Here is a 22,556-nt window from a genome sequence, read left to right as displayed (position 1 = left end):
TTCGTTTATAAAATATAAATGATGATTCATCTCTTATTTCTCAAACTCACGAGAGATACATATATTTTTAAATTATATAATTATATTATCACCCATATTCTAGTAGCCGTATCGCATGAGGTGACTATGATGTGGTTAGTCGTAGACGTAAATAGTTAAAATCGTATCAACTTTGACGCATGTGCTGTTTCTGTATTCAATATTCGCATTCGATAGACCAACACGCAAAATGAGAAAAACGGAAAAGTTATTTAATTTAACATTACAAAATTTACTATCCCAATTTTTATATTGACAATTGTTTTTTTTTGTATTTTGGACAAAAAACGAATAACAATTAAGTGCTTCTAATAAAATTAATGGAAGACAAAGGTTTTTTACAAACAAGTACTAGAAACAGATTGAAAGAATGTCATTCAATTCCTAAAAAATTTAAACCTGAACGATGTAAAATCCGGATGGTATTTTTGTGGGAAGTTACTGTCAATCATTTTAGCACGATTTTGAACTTTTCTCCTTGTTTTTTTAATGTCATGAAATTCCCATTATGTTTAAATCTTTAAACCTTGTTCACACTATAACGACTAATGACATGTCATGAAAAACGGTTACTTTGTTAATTTTTACAATCATTTTAATAAGTAAGACGTTATCTAAAAACATGCAACTGTGTTGTAACCCATTTTCTATAACATGTTAACGGGGAAAGATAAAACATGTTATTCTCTTGTAGTGTGAACAAAGCATTTCTCTGAAATACGAATTTTCTATTGTGAATAGAAACAAATACAATAAATATATTGAAATTATATGAAACACTACAAATTGAAACAAAATATGTGTATGTCAATATGTCAAATAAAATTATTACATATATGTACATACCTACATATTTATATATATAATATAAATTTAACATTGCTGAGCACTGACAGACGGTCAATTTATTAATTTGAATAACAAATTTTTGTCGTAGTGTCTGTCGTGATCGTCCTTTTACTAATAAATTGAATTTTTAATGTTTTATTTTTTTTTTCAACATATGTAATTAATTAATTTTTTACATCAATAAAGTTCACAAAAGATTTTATATCGATTAAATGACATTAAATTTATTGATATTTCAAAAAGTTCTTAAACATGACTAAATTTTACGAAAGTTTTTTATTCGGAGGATAATGTGTAAATTCCTCATTGAAAAACAAGTCTGTAAACCATCATTTTACAAATTTAAAGATTGTTTTAAAAAAAAAATTTAATTTACTTTTTAAAATTAGTAAAATATAAATACATACATTTAAAGAATTAACATAGTAAAATATAAAAGGATGAAAATGAAAAATTTAATATTTAAAATAAATATTAATTAAAGTTTTATAATTATTTGGAAAATTTTATGTGTAAGTATGCAAAATAATTTAATTTCTAAGTTTGATTTTCTATAATTTTACTATAATTTTTTATTCTATATCAATAAACAAGTGGAAAACAGATTGGCCTAGTTTATAATTTACATTTTTCTTTATTCAATATAATAAATAAGTCACTATGTTCAAATTTGCATGAAGCCTACACACCCGTTTAAACAATGTGTATGTATCATACATAAAATACTATTGTATGTACATATGTATGTATATATGTAATTATTTAAGAAATAATGTATGACCGGATTTATTTAATGCAAATAACAAGTTTCTTTTGTTTTTGTGCAAAAAGAAAAGAAAATTAAAGGACGATATTAAATTTTTGTCAGAAAATTTAAATTTTCAAAATGAAAAATTTATAGGTTTACAATATTAATATTGAGCAAATCAATAAATTTGAGTAGTGAGGTAGGACCTACTTGCAACATACAACATATACATATATCTAAGCAGATATATAATGTATCTTGCAAGCTAGGTACCTACCTACATAATTGTTTTTCCTACAAATGTACTTAAAGTAATTTTACAGAATGATTTTTTCCAATTAGTGTAAAGTTTTATGTTAATGTGTTACCAATTTTAATTACCGATCTATTTTATATTATTTTTAAGTTGAAATTTCTATAAATTTAAATTTATTAAAAGTTTATAACAGTGCATTGTGATATCTACAATCAGTATCAAATTTGAAAAATTTTGGATGCAAATATTCTACAATATTATCAGAAAGAATCAAAATTTAGGAAGTTTAGGTAAGCTAAGTAAGTCATCCAATATTCTGAAAATATCTAGTTTCTACGCAATTATCTTCTTATTCACTTAACTATTCAAATTACTTATGTTGCTGCGGTAGACTTATTTAATTTAGATTCTGTCCCTTAAAATATTTTAATAAAAACAGCATTATATGTATATAATTATGTAAATTATCTATAGGAACATGTTACTATAGGGGGAAAATCTGTATTATACCTACTTACTTACTTGAATTTTCACAATGTTATACATTTAAGAATCCTTTAATAAGTTATTAAACAAAATTAGGCAAATAAAAAGGCAGTTACTTATCTATTACTACGATTTAGAAATGGAAGCGGTGAGTGGACAAAGGGGTTAACTTATATTTGCATCCTGACACTTTTTTATACCCTGCACTTCGTGAAGGGTATATTAACTTTGGTATGGAGTTTGTAACTACTTGAAGGAGTCATCTGCGGTATGGACATATATATATATTCTTGCTCAGCGTAAAATTCTGCGTCGATTTAGACATGTCCGTCTGTCCGTCCGTCCGTCCGTCCGTCCGTCCGATCGCACGATAACTCAAAAACGAATAATGCAATCGACACCAAACTTTCACAAGTTTTTTCTTTTGTGCCAAGGACGAGCCCTATTGTTATTGGACTAATTCGGACAAGGGGTTCGGGTAGCTGTCATACAACTCATAGAGTTTATTTTAAATATTTCAAAAACTAATAATGCTATAAATATAAAATTTTGTATACATGTGTCCAATTATATTCTACACATGCTCTAAAAATTATAATGGGATAGCTGCACCGGTTCGGGTGGCTGCCATACAACTCCAACAGCAATTTTTTTATATTCGGAAAAATAATAAAGTCAGATTCATGAAACTTGGCAGTCATGTGTCCAATTATAGGTCAAATATATTTCTGAACTTTTAGAGGAATTGCTTGACAGGTTCGGGTACTTGCCATACAACTCCAAAAGCTTACTTTAAATATTTGGAAAAATAATAGAGTCAGATTCATGAAACTTGGCAGTTGTGTGTCGAGTTATAGGTCAGATATATTTCTGAAGTTTTGGTTGAATTGCTCTACAGCTACGAGTAGCTCCCATACAAGTCCAAAAGTTTAAATATTTGGAAAAATAAAGTCAGATTCATGAAACTTGGAAGTTGTGTGTCCAGTTATAGGTCAGACATATCCGTGAAGTTTCTATAGAATGGTTTCACAGGTTTGAGTAATTTCTATACAACAACGAAAGGTGCAGGGTATAATTCAATCGGTTTATACCGACTGAAACGTTTTTACTTGTTTCGTTAACAAATTGTAAAAATATAAATTTTTTTGCTACTTAACTCCTATGTGCACTGTCAATCTCGTCTTCTATTAAGTTTCTAGCTAGTAGAATAATCACAGTTGAAAATACAATATGAAATTTAATGATGTTCTATCCGAGCATCCCGATTTTCGTCAAAATGTTAGTTCACCCCTTTGTCCACATACCTCTCCAATTTTATAAAAATATACAACCTCATTTATCTATATCATTTGTCTTAAAAAAGATGGTCAGGTACCTACGTACTTTTACCTATGTTCGTCCTATATTTTATTTTATTTAAAATCCAACTTTTCAAAACTAAGAATAGTTTATTGTATGATTTCGCCATAAATTATTTAAAATTATAGTGACAATAAAAAGTCTCTTGCAGAGGAAGCAGGTCTTAATGAAAAAAACAAATCGGTGAAAATTGCAAAATTGAATTTGTCCTAGCAACAATACTCACACAATAAACAACATAATTTAAAAATGTTGTACGAGGAGATTTTGTAATTTCTTACAAGTTATTTTTGATTTCATTGATTTTTGAGTAAAGTAGTAAATTTTAAGCTTGGGTGCAATAGTTATAAAAAATTAAAGTTTTTTGAAAATATCTTTTAAGTTTGGTTGTTCTAGTTAATTACTTACTTACTTCCAATAATTTTATTTTTGCTATTATATGAATTGTAAATTCTTTTTGATAGACTTTTTGAATAGCTGTCTGACTGGGTATGTAAGTAGGTATCCTTTTATTAAAATTTCAATAATAAATTTATGAAAACATAAGGAGAAGTAATTTTATTTACATATGTATTTTTTTATTTTTTATACGTACATATTTTAATTGTAGCTTTGATTAATAGTTCACAAATTATGTAACGCTCTAGTAGGGTGAGGTTTAACAAATGTTTTATGATAGGTACTTCTTATTGGTAAAATAGGTACCGTAGTTTGTATAAACGAAAAATAATAAAGTAGAAGATCAAGAGGAAAGGTAAAATTTAGCTACGTAATAACGGTTCAAGCAGTTTATTTTATGCATGTTTAGAGAAACATGTGGTAGTAGCTTTACGAAATGTTAATAAAATTATAATGAAATCCCTAACCTCCAAATCTCCTAAATATATTCCCATGTAGTTATTATGTATATATGTTTATGCATGGTATGTATTGCATAAAATTCATTGTTTCAACAAAAAATTACATAAATAAAGTAAAGATATTTAATAAATCTAAACATTACATATAAAAAGTACTAGTATTACAAATATAAATAAATAAAAAAATATAAATTAAATAAAATATAATCGTCAAATTTTTAACTTTTCAGAAAAATAATGGCGCCGATAAATAGTAATAAAAATCCTAACATTCCTAAAAAGCAAACTGGTACTGTTCCAAAATTTGCACCAATTATGATGCAAAATAATGGTTCAAATGGCCTGGCAAGAGATCTTGGAATATATTCACAATCATCGGTATTGTCATCACCAACATCACAACAAACACTACCTCAGCCACAACAACAACAACAACTGCAACAACAAAAACCATTATTGCCATCAAAATCAACCGCACCATCCAATAAATCAAAATCTAGTGCATCATATCGGTCAGGGACATCTAGAAAAAATACGGAAATTGTAGCACCAACTAGAAGAGAATTGAATGATTTGAATGTAAGCATTAGCTTAAATATGTAGAAATAGATACAGAGCGGTATTTTTAAGTTGTTTCAGCTATAATTTCAATTCCAAATAACTTTAATTGGGTATGTTTTGTAAATTATTAAGATTCGTAGGTTATTAAATGCGTAACATACTTAAACCTCCATGAAAAATTATTTAAAAGTATGTTTTTATGTATACATACTCACTTACAATTTTTTAAATGAATTGTTAGCTAAAAACTTAAATGAATTGTTAACTAAAACACATTGAATTTTAAATTCTAATACTTATCAATTTCAAGTTTTATCGTTGTTCGACCTTCTTTTTATAGCAATATTGTATAACGAAAGAATGATCTATAAGTAGTATTGAAACAATATGGGAGAGGCAATTATAGTTTTGCCAGTTCAAAAAATGATGGTCTTCAATATTAATTTTTTTCTATTTCTTTCTAAATCTAATAAATTTTTATGTAAAAACTTGTAAATTAAAAGAACTCGTCCCTGTCTTTTTGAGTATTAATAATTTTATGCATAGCCATGCTACAACATCAATTGCGCAAAATTTTGTATTTTACTGAATTCTAAAAATAAATTATTTAAAAAATCTCTCAGTTAAAAATATTTAATTTTCTCATTTTTTTAAAGAAAAAAAAATTTTTTTTTAATTTTTTTTTTAATTTTTTAATTTAAATTTTTTTTTTCGGAATGGATGACCAAATGTTTTAAAAATTCTCTTTTCTCTTAGTTTTGAACGAATTTCGAAAGTATTTTGACTGAAACCGAACGAACGGATCTTTTCCTATTACGTTTTTTTTTCTCTATTAGAACCCTAATTACTGAAAAAAAAATTGCAAAAATTAAGGCTATAAAAGATTTTGTATTAAATTTTATTATTTTTATATTGTCTTTATTTGTGGTGATCATTAAGGATTATTTACTTATAAATTCCACAAATTTGGATCAAGATAAGCAACAAAATAATAATCATAGTGGTGGTTATAGTCAAATTGTTGGAATCGGTGATCCAATTGATACAAGTGGACAACAACAGCAACAATTGCAACAGCAGCAGCAATCACAACAATCACAACATTTGGATTCGTCGTGCTACGATATAGGTAAAATTAATTTAAGAATCTACAAAAAAAATTTAGTCCAAAATTTATGTAAAGTGTAATAAGGAACAAAGTATTTGTTATTTTCACTACGATAAAATGTGTGACTTTAAATTTTTTGGATAAAAATAAATTAATAGAAATATAAGGAATTTTAGTATGAAATTAGTTATGAATTTATTTTACCACATTTTATTAATTTTTTTCAATATTTTGATATAACACGAGAAATAAAATGGGTTAGATGCATTTATGAATTCAGTAGTTTAAAAATATGTAATATAAATTTTCTAATTTAATTCAATATGTAATTAAATATTCAATTTAAAAACATGAGGTGTAAAAGATTTTGTTGTTGCATTTTTTCTGTCTAAAACGTCTTACTTATAATATTATTTTTAGAATTTTAAAATTCATGCTCTTTTGTCGCGCTAAAATGACGCTAAAATGATCGTCATTGATGTCCATCCATAGTCACTCATTAAGAAGAATGTTCTCGTGAGAAAAAAATATTTAAGTTTAGCAAATAAATTTAATATCATGTGTAGATACTTCAGGTGTTTGAATCAAAAATGTTTATTAATAATTTTAATAAGTTTAGAACTATATTAATTCATATATGTATGTAGTTTGGAATAAAATTTTTGTTTTTATAAATGTAATTTTAATTTAAATATTTATTAATTTCCAGAGAGAATAGTTTTCCTTTGAATAAAAATGCCTTTCTTTATTCATAATATTCATTTGCGTAAACGAGAAAATTCATATAAGTCTACATATTTCTTTTATTTATTTGCGAGTAAAATCAGAATTTGGTTTGATATTTTATTAAGTTTATTTTTAGATCGATAATATTTATATTTAAATGCATTGATTATTTTTAAAAACGCTTCTGAATTTAATTAAAAATATTTTTTTTGACTATAAACTCGAAATTTTATTTTGATTTACTGAGATGATGTGGTAATCCAATTAAGTAGGAGAAAGTACAGAAAATTATTGTGACTTTATTCGTAAAAAAGATCAAACTGGGAATATTAGTCATCCTTATTAATGTTAAAGAAAATATTTTATTATAAAAATAAATTAATTTCCGGAGCGGAATAATTAAATTACGACGCAGGTGAATATTTTGATGGTATATATTCTAGCGTCTGAATTTAATTGGTCAGAAAAAGCGCTTTGTAAACCTTATCAAGTTGTTTAGGACAACTTTAGCGAGTTGTAAAACTTATCTAGGGTATAGAATTTTCAGAACACACTATAAAATGAAAAAAAAAATTTTTGTTTTAATTTTCAAATAAGAAAATTAGTATATGTATATATATTTTTCGCCTAATTTTTTGTATTTTTTTTCTTTTAGAGAATATCAACTTTCAAGAAAATCAACGTTTTTGCTATCCAGTGAGACCAATACCAAGACGCAGTGTTAATAAAAAACATTTACAGCAGCAAAATAATTTATACGGTGAACAAAATTTAAATATCTCAAATACATCTTCAACATCATCTTCAGCAGCTGTCGGCGTTGTAATACCAACAACTCCTGGAAATCCAGTAGGCGCAATAGCATTACCAATTTCAACATCATCTCTAGCTGAAGACAATTATAATATATCTGGTATAAATAATACTAGTCGCGTATCTTCAAGTACTACTTATCAAAATATTTTATGTGATTCGCAACAAGTTACAAGCGCAAACGAAAGCAATAATTTAATTAATAATTTGCCTATTGATATAAATGGTGATTTAACTTGGGAGGAACGTCTTAATTTTATTCAATATTTTCTTTCAGTTACTTCAAAGTTAAGCAATCAAAAAGTGAGTATTAATTTGTTGCATATCAAGTATTATTATAAATAGTTAGAATTTGAAAGAGTAAATAAATTTTGGTGTCAGAGACGGGTATGAAGGAATTATTATTCACTTTCATGTTAAAATTTTATTTTTTTTTTTTTTTTGTTTTTTGTTGGTGAATTAGGTATTTTAAATTTCATTTGCAATTTATTCTTTTTTGCAATTTTATTTTGTTTAATTTTCTTTTTCTAAATATAAATCATTATAAAGGGTTCAAAAAATCAATACAATATGGTTAATGAAACAGGAGAAAGTAAAAGTGATGAAATTTTTGTAAACTCTACAAGTTTAGAAGATGTCGCACAAAGTGAGGTGATAAGTTTATTTTTAGCCTATAATTTGTATTTTGTTTTTATTTAATATAATTTTATGTGTGCTTTTGTTTATTTTACTTTTTATATTAATATGAAAAAAATATCTAATACAATTTAACATATTATCAGAAAATGTAATGGTAAATTACTAATTTTATATGTATAATGTGCTTTTTTAGTTTTGTTGCTGCATTTTAAAAACTAAATTTTCATTAATATTCATTTTATTTTAGATGACCATAAAATTTTTTTGATATGACCAATCAAAACCTATATTTGTCAATTATTAAAGTAAATTTAAAATTTCTAAAATACAAGTGAATTTCTGAAAATACGACTATAGTTACTTAAGTATAAAATTTAATCTCAAAATTAAAAAGCAAAATATGTCTAACTTATAACAAATTTTAGCCGTGTTATGTTTAACTTCTAACAAAATCGTATTTTGATTATTATGCTTTTTGTGAAACTAAAAAATTTTTTTATGAACTTTTTCATTAAAGTATTTCTTTTTGTGAAATGAAATTTAATAATAATAACAGAATATTTTTTTTTCAAATTTAAAAAGAAAAAATAATATGTTGTCAATGATCAAACTAAAAAAAATCTATTAATATTTCAAAATACAGAAAATATAATTTGAACATTTGGAAAAACACTTGCTTTATAAAAATTTGCGGCATTTTTGCAATATTGTGTTTTTATTTTGAGAATTGGCTTAATGTTAGTTAATAATATTTTAATCTTGCTGTGTCAGAAAAATTCAAATTTGGATATTTTTGCTGTTTTCAATATTTTTTTCTCCTATATTTACATATAATTTTATTCTTTACAGTCAAGCGATCGCGCTCATTCTGTATCGAGTATTCACACTTTAAGTGGTGCTGAGCCATCAACTCCAAATTACGAAGAATTACAACAGAGACTTGAAAGTTCAAATCGGAACATTCAAAACATAAAAGATCAACAACAGCAGCTATTGCGTCTTCAGCAAGCAGCTAAACAGCATTTATCTGACATGGAAGAGCTTCGTAATCAAACACCAATACGTTTTAATGGTGAAGCAAATGGTAGTGAAGCTCCACCAGATTATGAATCCGTTGAACAAGTTCATAATGATATGGCAGCTTTAGTTAATCGTATGAAAAATTTACAATCTTTTATACAAAATCAAAATGAACTAAGTGCTTCGTTGGGTGAAGATAGCCCAGATTTATTAGCTGAACAAGAATTATTGCAAAGAAAGTTAAACGAACTAAAATCTCATCGAGCAGAAATGAGAAATTTAGTAGATGAATTACAAAATATAAATACAACTGCTGAAAAGACAATAACGCAACAACAACAAGGTGTTGAAAATCATCAAACAGAAAGTAATAATTCTGGTAAATATTTTTTTAAGTTTTTTTTTTCTTTCATAATTTTTAATTTTTTTAATAGCGAGTGTAAACGGAGGTGGAGCAACAGCTGCTGCACCTTCTATACCAAACAGAATAGTACCTATTGAGTATCAACGAGTTGTACCAATTGAATTAGTTGGGTCCAAGAAAAAGCAACCATCCAATCGAATTAATATCCAACAGCAAAATGGACATACTGACACTGAAGATGATAACGATATTGATAATGATGAAATGGATCCAGAAACGGCTAATATGATAAAACAAAAAGTTGCAGATATAAATACCATGAAAAAGCAACTACAACGTTTAAAAGAAATGATGGAGACAGTGAGACTAATAGAAGAAAAAAATGAGGGACCTTCTCCAAAAGAAATTGGTAGAGAAGACATTCAGTCAAACAATAGTAGAAATTCCTCCAAAGCACCACTAGAAGTACCAACATCTTTGCAAAGAGATTTCACAAATACCGTAAAAAAAGCTTATGATAAACATAATGATGAACAGACAGCTGAAGAAGCTGCAATGAGTGAACGTGTTCGTTTACTTCATGAAATGACTGATGATTTGCGTAATCAAGCTATGAGTTTGACTTCTGAACGAGATCGATTAAAAGCTCTTCGTGAAGAATTAAAACGTAGAAGAGATTTTGAAGTGAATGAAAAAAAAAATTTTAACAATAAAGAAAGTGAAAATTTAACTGCTTTCAACAACACATTACAACATAAAGGAAATAACACCAGATCAGAACAGAGTGCTTTGGAAGTCGAATATGAGGAAAAGAAAAAGGAATTTCGACGTCTTTGTGAACAATTGCAATCTGAAGAGGACTTAAATGATGACGCAGCTACTGTGACTGGAAATGAAGACAATGAAGATTTAGATGACGAATCCAATAATCAAACAATCAAACAAGAAAGAAATTCTTATACTAGTAACTGGCAAAGAAATGCAACTTCGACATCTTGCAACTCTTCAGTAAACCAAGAAAAGAATTGTTCCACAAATTCTGTTGGAGCGTGTGCAGCTTCATCAAGTGTTTCAAATGCCAATGTTCCAAATTCATTAAATCGTGGTAAGGATTCGGCTGATTCTGGTGCAGTTGATGTTAATACAAATGGAGTGGCAGCCTCTTTGGAGGGTGGTAGCATGCAATCAGGAAGTTCAAGAAGTTATAGTATGCCACCCCCAATGAGGTCGATAAATAATCCAGCGTGGCGAAAAAACTCACATGACCATGGTCATTTGCATGGTCCTCCACCTGTCGGATGTGAACATTATATGAATGGTGGTTGGAATCCGTATCCGTTATATCAGAACCCATATGGACATATGCAATTAAGTTGTGGACAATCGGGTAATAATGCAGAATACGCATGTTCCAGTCATACATGGAACAATTTAGGAATAAACACATCGAATGCAACCAATGTGAACGCTATGCCTAATTCAAACGATCCAGTTTTATTACAGCAATTTATTCAAACTCAACAAATGCTCATAAATTCTGTGTGTCAATGTAATCAGATGTTATGGCATCAACAGAGAGAAATAAATAACTTAAATAACACTGTTGTCATGGTAAGTAACTAATGAATTTTCATTGATTTAAATTATAAAAATACAATTATTAAAATTTCTATAACTAGCTTCAAGAACGTATTTTGAGTTCAACATCAGATTTGCAGCCATTGCAAAGTAACAATAGATCTGAATCAGTTCCTCCATTGCCTCAAAATAATAATATATATGGAATTGGCATGAATAGAGCGCAATCCGACCAACCATTGCACGCTTCTGTTACAGTTCCTGGACCTTTATATTCAACTTTACAGCAACAGCAACAGTCTTTGTCAACGCCAATTTCGCCAAATCGTCATTGTCATGCTTTCAATTATAACGCTAGCAATAATTTCTTGCAGCAACATCAACGTCGTCACCATATTCAGAATCAGAACGGCACAGCAACACAGCAATCTATGACTTCAGCTACATCAAATTTAACGTCAAGCTATAATTATTCCCAAGAGCATGCTACAGGAAACATCTATGGCAATCAACCATCACAAGTTTCACAGCCCGCATCTGGGAATAGTGCTAATCATATGGCTTTTAATAACGGACAGCCAATGAACTTTTTAAATAATGATCCCGCTCATCAAAATAGTCATCCGGCTGGGCCAATTTTTATGCATCATCATAATAACAATATTGGTGGCATAGGACAACATCAACATGCTGGAAATATTAACAACTCGAATTCAAATTTATTGCATCAAAATGCTGCAAATTCTCCAACTTCAACAACAGCAGCCTTAAATAATCAAGTTCCTCCGGGAACAAGGGCAAATAATTATTGGGATAATTTTAGAAGGTAAATTATTTTGATGTAGAGAAGTTTGTTTTTAAACGAAAATTATTGTTGAATATTATAAATATTTATTACTATAAAATTTTTTTATTTTATGTTTAATAGTTTCATAAATTTTTTTCGGAATATTTTTAATAATTCACTATTATAAAAAGAAAATAAAAGAAAATTAAGAGCAAATTTAAGACTGGTGATGGTTTTTCTTAAAATAGGTTTAAAAATTTTTAACTGGTCAACTCATAATCTTTCATAAAATAACAATTTTTTTTACAATGTTCAATCTATATTTATTCTGCAATTAAATAATTGAAGTAATTACATACTATGCAATAAAGTAAGTAGGCAGTAATATGTTATAAAACAAGAATCCCACTTAACTTTTGAGTGATTCGATAAAATTTTAAATGGTTTCATATTTAACTGATTCGAAAAGTCTACAAAGAAAGAATAAAATCACAAAATCTCAGTTATATTTGTCTAGTGCATTCTATATTACACTTCAGAGAGCCAGATATCGTATTTGTGGATGGGTAATTTACACGTGGTACGGATGATTATTTTTAAATTTTGTGCCTAAATCCATCTAAACTGATATTGTTTAACGTTTTATGGATTTTTATGTTAGTTCATTATAGAATAAGTTTTACTTTATAAATACTACCGAGCACATCTTTTTTTTCAAAGACTTTCTTAAATTTTGATAAAAAGATATTGTATTGTTGGTTAAGACTATACTTGTATAATTATACAATATCTCCTTATAAGTTCTGAAGTAAATTGTGGATATTATAAATTATAATAAAATTTTGATATAATATAGTTTAAATAAGGGTAAGTCTTTCATAAGAACCTTTTTATGTTCAGTATATTTTAATAGCATATGCTATGTTTCCCTATTAACAATACCATCAAAGAACAAAATCCGGTTCAACAAAAGAAAACGCAAAAGCTAATGTTTTTAAAACTGAATTGAATAACAGTGTTGTTCTTCTCCGACAAAAAAATAATTGTTGGGCTTTGTTTCCTGATGCTGACTAATATTTTATTATTCTACTAACATTTATGCTTTGTTTTGTTTGCCATAATTTGTTTAAATTAACTTCTATATAATAATGCTGAATGGTTTTTAATATTATCTATATTGTATTTTAATTTTAGTTATTCTCGGCAAAATTTGCTTTCAAGTAACTCTTGTAAAAGTAACGAAGAACTAAATCATCAAATGCAACAACAACATCAACAACATTTGCACCAACAACAGATCCAGCAGCAACAACAACAGCAACCATTTTCATTTTCTCATGTAAATAATTCTTCTGCACCATATAATTTGTCACCAATTTCGTCCACAAATAATATTAATATACAAAATGAGTGTCGTCCATTATCTTCTGTTAGTGCAACAGCAGGTTTGACATCAACAACCAATTTAAGTCTAAATGTACCCAACAGTAGCAACGCAAACGTGGCAGTGATAAATTCAAATAATCTAAATCCTTTAAACCATGAAAATAAATATTTTCATACATTTCGAAATGAATTTAATTCCAACAATCAACAACAAACAACAACTTCTGCGTCGCCCGGACCAGCACAACCACTTAATTTGACTTCAACATCTACTACGTTAGGAAATACTACAACAAATCCCCATTCAAGTTTGAATGTTGAGTCTACTACTAATTTACCAACTCAAGGTGAACCAAGCGGGTTATCCGCCCCTTTCAATAATAATAATATCAATGGTATTCAACACTTGGAGGTGAATCAAGGAGGTTCGGCTAGCTCTAATTTATCTGTTGCTCATTCAGACAACGTGAACGAAAATGTTTTTGATTTCAATTCTGGGGTTAGCTCTCATTATAATAACAACAACGTAAATATTAATAACAATAACAATATTAATAACAATAACAACAACAATAATGTAGCAAATATGGCTTCCATTTTTGGAAGTCCTGATTTTCGTAATATGAACTTTAATTTTGGTTTACATGAACCGAAAAAGATTCCAATGAAAGCTGCCTGTGCAACATCCTCAAAAAGATTAAGGCACACGTCGGTAGCCGATAACAACATTGTAAATTCGAATGATATTGGCTCTTATGGGGATACTACCATCGGAAATAATTATAGTAGTCAAAGCAATCATAATATTTTAAATCATAATAATGAACATCATAGATATGAAGAAATGAGCGAAGGGGCGATAGGTTTTGATGAAACTTCAGAAGAAATCAAAAGGAATCTCTTAGTTAATGCTCTAAAAAGTGACAAGTAAGAATATACATATGCATATACATATAAAATTGTGCCTTATTTCAAAAATGCTTTTGTTTTTTAGATTTACTTCTAAGTTTTTTGAGTCCCTAAAGGAAGATGTATATCGTCAAGCGTACGCTATAATTCAAGAAAAACAGTCTGATCCGCAGTTTTTAATTCAGCTATTTGAAGAGATAAAAGGTGCACCGGCGTATGATCCATTGCGAAATATGCTGACTCAATCATTTCATAATTTGAATCTCACAACGTTGAATCAGCGTAATTTTCAACATCGCACTAATAATGACACAGAATCTAACGATGGAGATAATGAAATGGAAAATGAAGAATCTTCTCCAGCGGTAACGTTGGCCGTAGCTGCTGCTGTTGCTTCTGCTGCAAATGCTGGAATTCCAAATTATTATAAAGTTGAAGTTGTAAATTCACCTCCTAATACAACGAACCCTCAACTTCATCCAAAATATGCTCAACAACCAAATATATCAGCCGATTGTCTTTATCAAAGAAATTCGGTGCCCAACCTTTCTAATAACGAAAATACCGATTCTAAATCACTATTTCTTAACTCAAAAGACTATAAATTTCCTCATGATAATAGTTTGCTATTGTCAAATAACGGCGTTCAACAAAAAAATAAGTCGAACGATTTAAGAAATGAAAGAGCTGCTAATCAACAATATTTAATGCGAAATTATATTGAGCCAAGATATTCAAATGAAATTCCCAAGGTAACAAGCAATTTTTACTTCTAGACTTAAATTAATCTTAAATTAATCTAAAAATAATTGCAGAAACGCCCAGAATCTCACATAATAAATTACACAATTTTTAAAATTCGTAAGGAAATCCAAAAACAACAAATAGATGATGCAACGTTATTGAAAATTGTAAAAATTACAATTCAAACATTAGAAGATGCCATAGCTAACCTACAACAACCATCTCCAGTGTTAGCAGCCTCGTTGCGATCTTTATTATACCGTATAAAATTATCCACTAAAGAAATTTTCACAAAGATGAAAAATTATCAGAATCAGGAGAAAGATAATTTTCTTGCAAATTATCAAAGTTATTTAAACAAGCTGTTAATTGAAGATTCTAACAACATTAATTTAGCTAAACCAACTCGACATTTTGGTGAAGTTGGCGACTTAGGATTGTGGCGAACTGTTACCGATAATAATCAATCTCAAAATAAAGGTAGTGTAAATTTTAACAATCATACTCAATGGAATGAGGCTCAAAACTTGCCGAAACAAAGCGTTAGCTACAAATCAAATATTTCTTCTGTTGTTGGCAATGAAGCTAAAGTTATGAATAACTCAGATAATCAAAACACTGTTAACGAAATATTTTTAAATCTAAATCAACAGAATGTTCATACAAGTCATCGTCATCAGCAGAATCAATATCAACCAAATCAACATGATATTGGTTCGCCTTGTACTAGTAGCAATAACATAATGAATGAAGATTTAGCTGAAGCTGACCAAATATGTTCCTCAAATAATCAGGTTTCAACAGGGAATCCAGAAAAAAATGTATCGGAAAACAATAATGATAGGCAGCCAAGTAACCATGGATCTAACTCACCGTCTATTGATGAAAGTTGTGCTGGTGCTGTTGGGTATAGTAACGCACAAAATTCAAATGATGAAAGTGAATTAATTTGCAATGAAAAAGATGTAATAATGAATGAAAATTTAAATAATATGGAATCCGAAGAAACCAGACATTACAATGGTAATGATGTCGATGAGGATTCAGAAAACAATATTATAGATTGTTGTGATAACGATAAAGTTGAGAATGATCAAGACTTTAAAGGAGCTTCTTCAATGGTTCTGATGAAGGACTCGATAAATATTTCAAAGACGAAAGATGGAAAAATTTTTAAAACCGTGAATCCTTCACAAGTCCGGTCAAAACGTTCAAAGCACAATCGTAAATCGACTTTAGAAGTTAATGAAAATCTTAATGAATTTAGTGAAATCACTCCAAACAACCCTGAAGAGATTTCTACTGATATTTATCCTAGTAATAACAAATCAAATAATATTATAAATTCTGGTAGTATTAACACTAATAATATAACACCAGCAGAGACAGGAAATAGTGTTATTGTTACGAGTAGCAGTAATGCTACTAACAATGCATGTGCCTATATTTTTCCAATGGCTACTGAATCAGATTCAATGATTAACAATAACTTAGATAGCGGATATCAATCCTTTCCTCAGCCAGATAGTAGTAGTAGTTTGTCAAATTCACATACAGAATCAGTTGAATCAAATGGGAGTTCAATTGAAATGGCAACAAATAATTCAAATTCTGCCAAAAGAAATAGTGTGCCGTAGATACCAGAATTTATAGAACTCAAATATAGAACATTTTGCAGAAGTACCCATTAAAATTTTTGAACAGCTTTTATTTTTTTTTTATTTTCATTTCGGCATTAAGGATTTTTTGAATAAATGAAAGATATTTGGCTGTTGTCGCTTTTGAGCTTTTACAATGTGAATAAAAAAGACAATTTCATAAAGAAGTATTCATTACAAAATTAAAATTCAAAAATAAATTCTATTATGTATGTATTTCTTTAATCATTGTAATTGTGTTAAAATAAACAAATAAATAAAAAATTATATAACTACATATACATATTTGAATATACAATGTTTCTGAATCGTAAGATTTATCTAATAATAAATTTATTAAATATCTTAGGATGAATTAGATATACAGATTTTTTTATTTGATGTTTTTTTATAGTTTTTTTAAATGTTAAAAAACATTTTTTTAAAATAATTGCGCCATATTAATTTAAATTAATTTTAAATCTTTAAATTGAAATTACATTCAGAGCCGTAAATGTTTCCTTATTTTACCATGAAGTATCCGATTTAGTCAATGTGAGATTATTCCAAAAATTCCAGATATCTCTTGCAATCTTTGTCGTGTTTCCTTGTGCAGTAGTAGAATATATTTTTTTTGAAACGGTAAATGGATGTTCAACTTCTCTTAAAACTTTTTTTTTAAACCTTCCCTCACTAAAATTTTTTCCCCTTTTAATGGCTTTCTTTAATTCGCTAAAGAAAAGTTTCCACCTAGGTAAAAAGTAATCTTTTGCAATTCCAGACCATTGCTTACCAGCGTAGTCACTTATTTGTCCATTTGGACCCCATAATGTTATTTGATTTCTTGCATTTAATTCATATATTTCGCTTTCTAATTCTGTTGTGGCTATGTTTTTCGCTGATGATAACCAATTTCCAAGTAGGAAACCCTTATTACTTGCTAAAATGTTTTCTAAGTCGTTAAAACAAATAATCATACTTTGAATAGTTTCTTCTAATGAAGTTAAATTTTTGGTTTTATATGATTCTTTCAACTTGAAGTACAATTTATCGGCTACAAGCTGCAAAAATTGTCTAGTAATATCTACCAAATCATATTGGTATAATGGATTATTATAAACGGAGGAATTTGCTTCCAACATAAATTTCAAAGAATTCTTAAAGTCTTCAGGATCGTACCAACTGTATGGTTCAATCTTTAAACTCGGTCGCCTTGTTATTGTATATTTTCCGTGTAATTTTATTAACCCTCTGTAAGAATAAACAGTTCTAAGCACTATTTCCCAGGCATTTTCTAAATATTCGTCTTTAATACCATATCTTGCTTCAATATATTTATAAAACCAGTCTTTTACATTGAAATCTTTATGTTCCCAACCTCTTTCTAAAGCAAATTCATATATGCCATAATTTTGATTTATTCCTTCGGGGGTGATACCAACTCCTATCATTGTGCTATTTTCCATGTTTATGGTAATACCAATTCTTGTGTTCACGATATTTAAAGAACCATGCATTCCAAGTGTTCCACCAAAATTATGCAGCATACACCATATAAATGGTTGTCCATAGTAAGATTCAGTTCTTTCGTATTGTGGAAACTGTTCTGACATCAAGTCAAGAACTATAATTTTTCCTTGTGGGACAGCTGTCAAGAAGGATTTGATTAACTCTTTGGACCAGAATGGATTTTCCACAAACATCCAACCTTGAAGTAACCAAATTCCCATATTATCAACTGCTTTTATCGTTTCATAAATATTAATAGCTGATTTTGATAAATATTCAGGACTTGGTAATCTGGGTTCAACTTCGTTAAATGGATCTACAAAATATAAATGATCTGTTCCATATTCCTTAACAATTTCCTTTAAAAACGCTTCTCCAATTATTTTAAATTGTTGTTCTTCTGGATCTAAAAATAATGGGCAGCAATACTGTTCTGTAAATTTATTCCAACAATTGACAGGAGTTAATGTTGTGTTTGGAAAAATTCTTTTCATCGCCTTTGGAAGATGCCCATCAAATCCTGGAATAGCAATTGTTATACCTAGATCTCGACATGCTTTTATTATTTTTTTTTGTAGTTTCATTTGCTGCAATTTGAAATTGTTACTCAGAGGACCACCCCATCCCCTAATATTTCCCATTCGCAGCCTAAAAACAATGTTCTACAATTATTATACGCATCTACACATACATATGTACATATTACATTATTATGTATGCTAAAATATTGAATTTATAAATATATGTACATATGTATGTATGTATGTGCATAAATATTATAATAGAAATGCTACAGTTAACACTTATATTAATATTGCAATATTTTACCATGGAAGAAAAGCTGGGCCAGCTAAATGATTATCGATTTCCTCTTTAGTTAAACCAAAATTCTTGTAAACTCGTGTCCAGATTTCTTCTTGAATGGGAGCTATTGACATAGAAATACCCATCAAAGCCATCCAATCAATATGTCGTCTCCAATCATGCCAAGTCCACCATACAAAACTATAACCCCATGTACAAACGTTTTGATGATAAATAAATGAGCTTAAACTTTCTGATCTCATATTAATTTCTGGTAGCACATTTGGAATAACAATGCGTGTTTCCGTCCATGAAATGTGACATTTTAATTTGTACTTAATATAATGATAGAATCCTTTACAGGCAGAAACACCATCACTCGCCCGTATTAAAACAGTTGATATATTGGGATACTTGATTAGCTGAAATTATTTTGTTTCCATCAAATAACACAGAATGTATCTTTTAATATTAATTTCCAAATTAACATATACATACATACATATGTATGTATGTATGAATGTATGTATGTATGTATGTATGTATGCGCTGTATGAATTAATGTAGATATAAATTAGTATATATGTATGTATGCACACATCCTATATATGTATTATACATTATGTATGTGTATGAATGCGTACATTTGTACATAAATTATATACATACATACGTACATACATATTTTTTATACCTCAAAATAGCGGGACTTTTTAATATGATCATTTGAAATTTCTACAGCAAATAAATGAGTATGGTTTGGAATTAGTCGTGAAATAACAAATAAAGCAGCTTCTTCTTGAATTTTTGGAGAAGTTTTTGAGCGAATTTGTAGAAGATTTTCTTGCAATTCTATAAAATACATAAATTAGTTTATTTATTTAAAATTACATGTATGTACATATGTATATAAATGTGAATTAAGTGCATTTTAACAAAGTGACAAAAATAACAAAATCTATAAAAGTGAAAAATATAAATTCTATTTAAACTGCATTGTGAGTTTTAAAGTGGCAATTATTATTAAAACGAAAGTGTAAAAACTATCTAAGAATCATAACGGTATACACGGAATTCCAATTAAAAAATAATACCAACATTAATACGTAGATTATGTACTTAAATAGAAACTAAAAATTTTCTTTGAAATATGTCAATATGTATGTATGTACATATGTATATGTGTTTTGTGCATTGTAAGTAGCGCGTTACTAAGTTTTAATTTTGAAATTAGAAAAACACACACACACACATGTTTGCTGTCAGAGCAATTTTTTTAAAGATTTGTAGGTACATATGTCGCCAAAAATATGTATGTAATTATTAGAAAATTATTGAAAAGCGGATAGAAATATGTATGTGTGTAGATCCACTTCTTGTTGGGCTCGTCATTTGACAGTGATTGTACAAATGTTAAAAGTGCTTAAACAAATAAGAATTTTGAATGTAAAATTGCAAATACACTTAGAAAATTTTTTTGATACTGTTAATTTTTTTAATTACTTTAAATATGTTTAGGTTTTTGAATTTTTTTGTTTAATTTACAACACTGAAATTATCTATTGTTGGCCTTATTATTCGGAAAATAAAATGAATTAAAATAAATAATTTTTTTTTGATCAAAAAACAAATATACGGTACTTTTCTGATACGGTAAATATACGGTAGAGTAGACTACTCATATAGGTATAAGAGTGATTGTGTTAAACAAATTTCAAATAATAATTATAAAAAAAAGTAAAAGGAAATTCCGCATTGGTATTAAAATATTAGTGGATTTTTACAGCATTAAAAAAAAATAAAAGTGAAAGAAAACACAAAATAGCATATGTACCTATGTGTGTATGTATTTTTTTAGTTCGATAATTAAGTAAGAATTAGTTCTGGAAGTAATTGATTTGTACTTAAAAAAAATTAATTGTTTGATTAGAGAATTCCTTTCTTTGGCGGCTAATTGTTATTATAGCTATCAAGATTACAATAAATTATCAGAAGTTTAAGAAAATTTCAAATTGAATTTTTTTTTTAACTTCTTTAATAGAAAACTTTTTTTCTATAATTTTTCTACAATAATACATATACAACTTGTATTATTATAGTATTGCAAATTTTATAGGCAAAATATTAATACATAGTAATGCATGTTATACATATCTATAGTGCTAGATAAGGGTATTTTATTACTTAATTTGAAATTAATAATAATACTTTGTGAAACTTTAATTAATTCTTAAGAAATACATACATATTTTTTTTTTGGAAAAGAATATTGCATATTAATGTTGTTTCTGATTGGTGTTTTCCAATATTCTCATATGTCAAAGAAAATTTCCGCAAAAAAAAATATTTATTTTAATTTTAAAAATTTAAAATAAATATCTAACCGTTTGTAAAAATAATGAAACCAGGCGAAAAATAAATAAATTTTAAAACTTCATTGGAATTACAATAAAATCTAATGCGAGATTGCTAGAGATAATCTTATTACAAAATACAAATAGGAAAAATTTCAGTGAAAAGGAAAATTTTTTTAAAATAATGTATGAATTCTTGACATACAAATTGCATTAGTGCAAAATGTAACATTTGCATTATAAAATACAATGATTTTAATTTTAATTGTAATCTAATTTGTATGTAAGTGCTCACATACATATAATGTAATATAAATATTTTAAATATTATACCATTAGTATTCAATATTAATTAACAAACTTAGCTCATTAAAAATTTAAACTTAAACTGTATAAGTATACAATTTTTTACCTTCTCTATTTAATAAACCTTGTGTTTTATTCAACTGAATCATGATCAATGGCAACAATAATATTATAGATTTTCTCATAATTATTAAAAAAAAATGTATCAATATTTTAAAATTGGTAAAATGAAAATAAATTATAAATGCTTAATTAATATTATAAAATATTCTCTAAATTATTATTTTAATTTATTTTTAATAATTTTATTATTTTTAACAATTTTTAATTTCTTGAACTTCTCATCAATATTATTACTTAAAAATTAGTGTAAATATGTAAAATATAAAATTTTTAAAATTTTTCTTATCATTTATCTTTAAATACTACTAAATACGCGATTATTCTGTTAAAAAATAAAATTATTAATGTTTCCAAAAACAAGTGATTTATGATTGTAACCATCAGTTCAAAAATAATTTTATTTCTGAATGAAATATTTCTTTCAAATAATCTAATTTATTCATTCAAATATATTAAGAGAAAGTAAATGATCTCTTATCATCATGTGAATTATGAGTACTTATTAGAAGTGTATAATAAAATTGTAAATCCGTTTTATAACCAGGAAAAAAAAATATTCTAAATGTTAATTCCAATATTTGAAGAAATTTG

The 22,556-nt window shown here is 27.6% G+C and overlaps 2 protein-coding genes across 3 annotated transcripts; one reads left to right on the top strand and one right to left on the bottom strand.

Moving 5' to 3' along the window:
* Positions 1–951: 951 nt before the first annotated feature.
* On the top strand, positions 952–17,167 carry LOC129613637 (homeobox protein 5-like). 2 transcript variants are annotated; one of them, XM_055527778.1, is made up of 11 exons: positions 953–1,400; positions 4,828–5,176; positions 6,098–6,287; positions 7,648–8,108; positions 8,355–8,456; positions 9,294–9,843; positions 9,899–11,439; positions 11,508–12,232; positions 13,388–14,506; positions 14,574–15,240; positions 15,304–17,167. In XM_055527778.1, exons 2-11 carry the CDS (start codon positions 4,835–4,837, stop codon positions 16,867–16,869), a joined length of 7,263 nt encoding a protein of 2,420 aa, XP_055383753.1. In that variant the 5' UTR covers positions 953–1,400; positions 4,828–4,834; the 3' UTR covers positions 16,870–17,167. The 2 variants fall into 2 exon arrangements, with proteins under 2 accessions (XP_055383754.1, XP_055383753.1); XM_055527779.1 differs by lacking the exon at positions 8,355–8,456 and having other exon boundaries at positions 952–1,400.
* A 122-nt stretch (positions 17,168–17,289) lies between these two features.
* Positions 17,290–21,991, bottom strand: LOC129613656 (alpha-N-acetylglucosaminidase). The gene is made up of 4 exons (XM_055527812.1): positions 21,949–21,991; positions 19,877–20,034; positions 19,207–19,604; positions 17,290–19,026 (listed from the first exon to the last, which is right to left on the bottom strand). The coding sequence occupies exons 1-4, from the start codon at positions 21,989–21,991 to the stop codon at positions 17,397–17,399; spliced, it is 2,229 nt and encodes a 742-aa protein (XP_055383787.1). The 3' UTR covers positions 17,290–17,396.
* Between the last annotated feature and the right edge of the window lie 565 nt (positions 21,992–22,556).

This window comes from Condylostylus longicornis, unplaced genomic scaffold (genome assembly GCF_029603195.1).
Source record: "Condylostylus longicornis isolate FDR11 unplaced genomic scaffold, ASM2960319v2 ptg000085l, whole genome shotgun sequence".
NCBI classification, from domain to species: domain Eukaryota; kingdom Metazoa; phylum Arthropoda; class Insecta; order Diptera; family Dolichopodidae; genus Condylostylus; species Condylostylus longicornis.
Note: the sequence above shows the minus strand (reverse complement) of the source record. Positions and strands in the feature narration are given on the sequence as shown.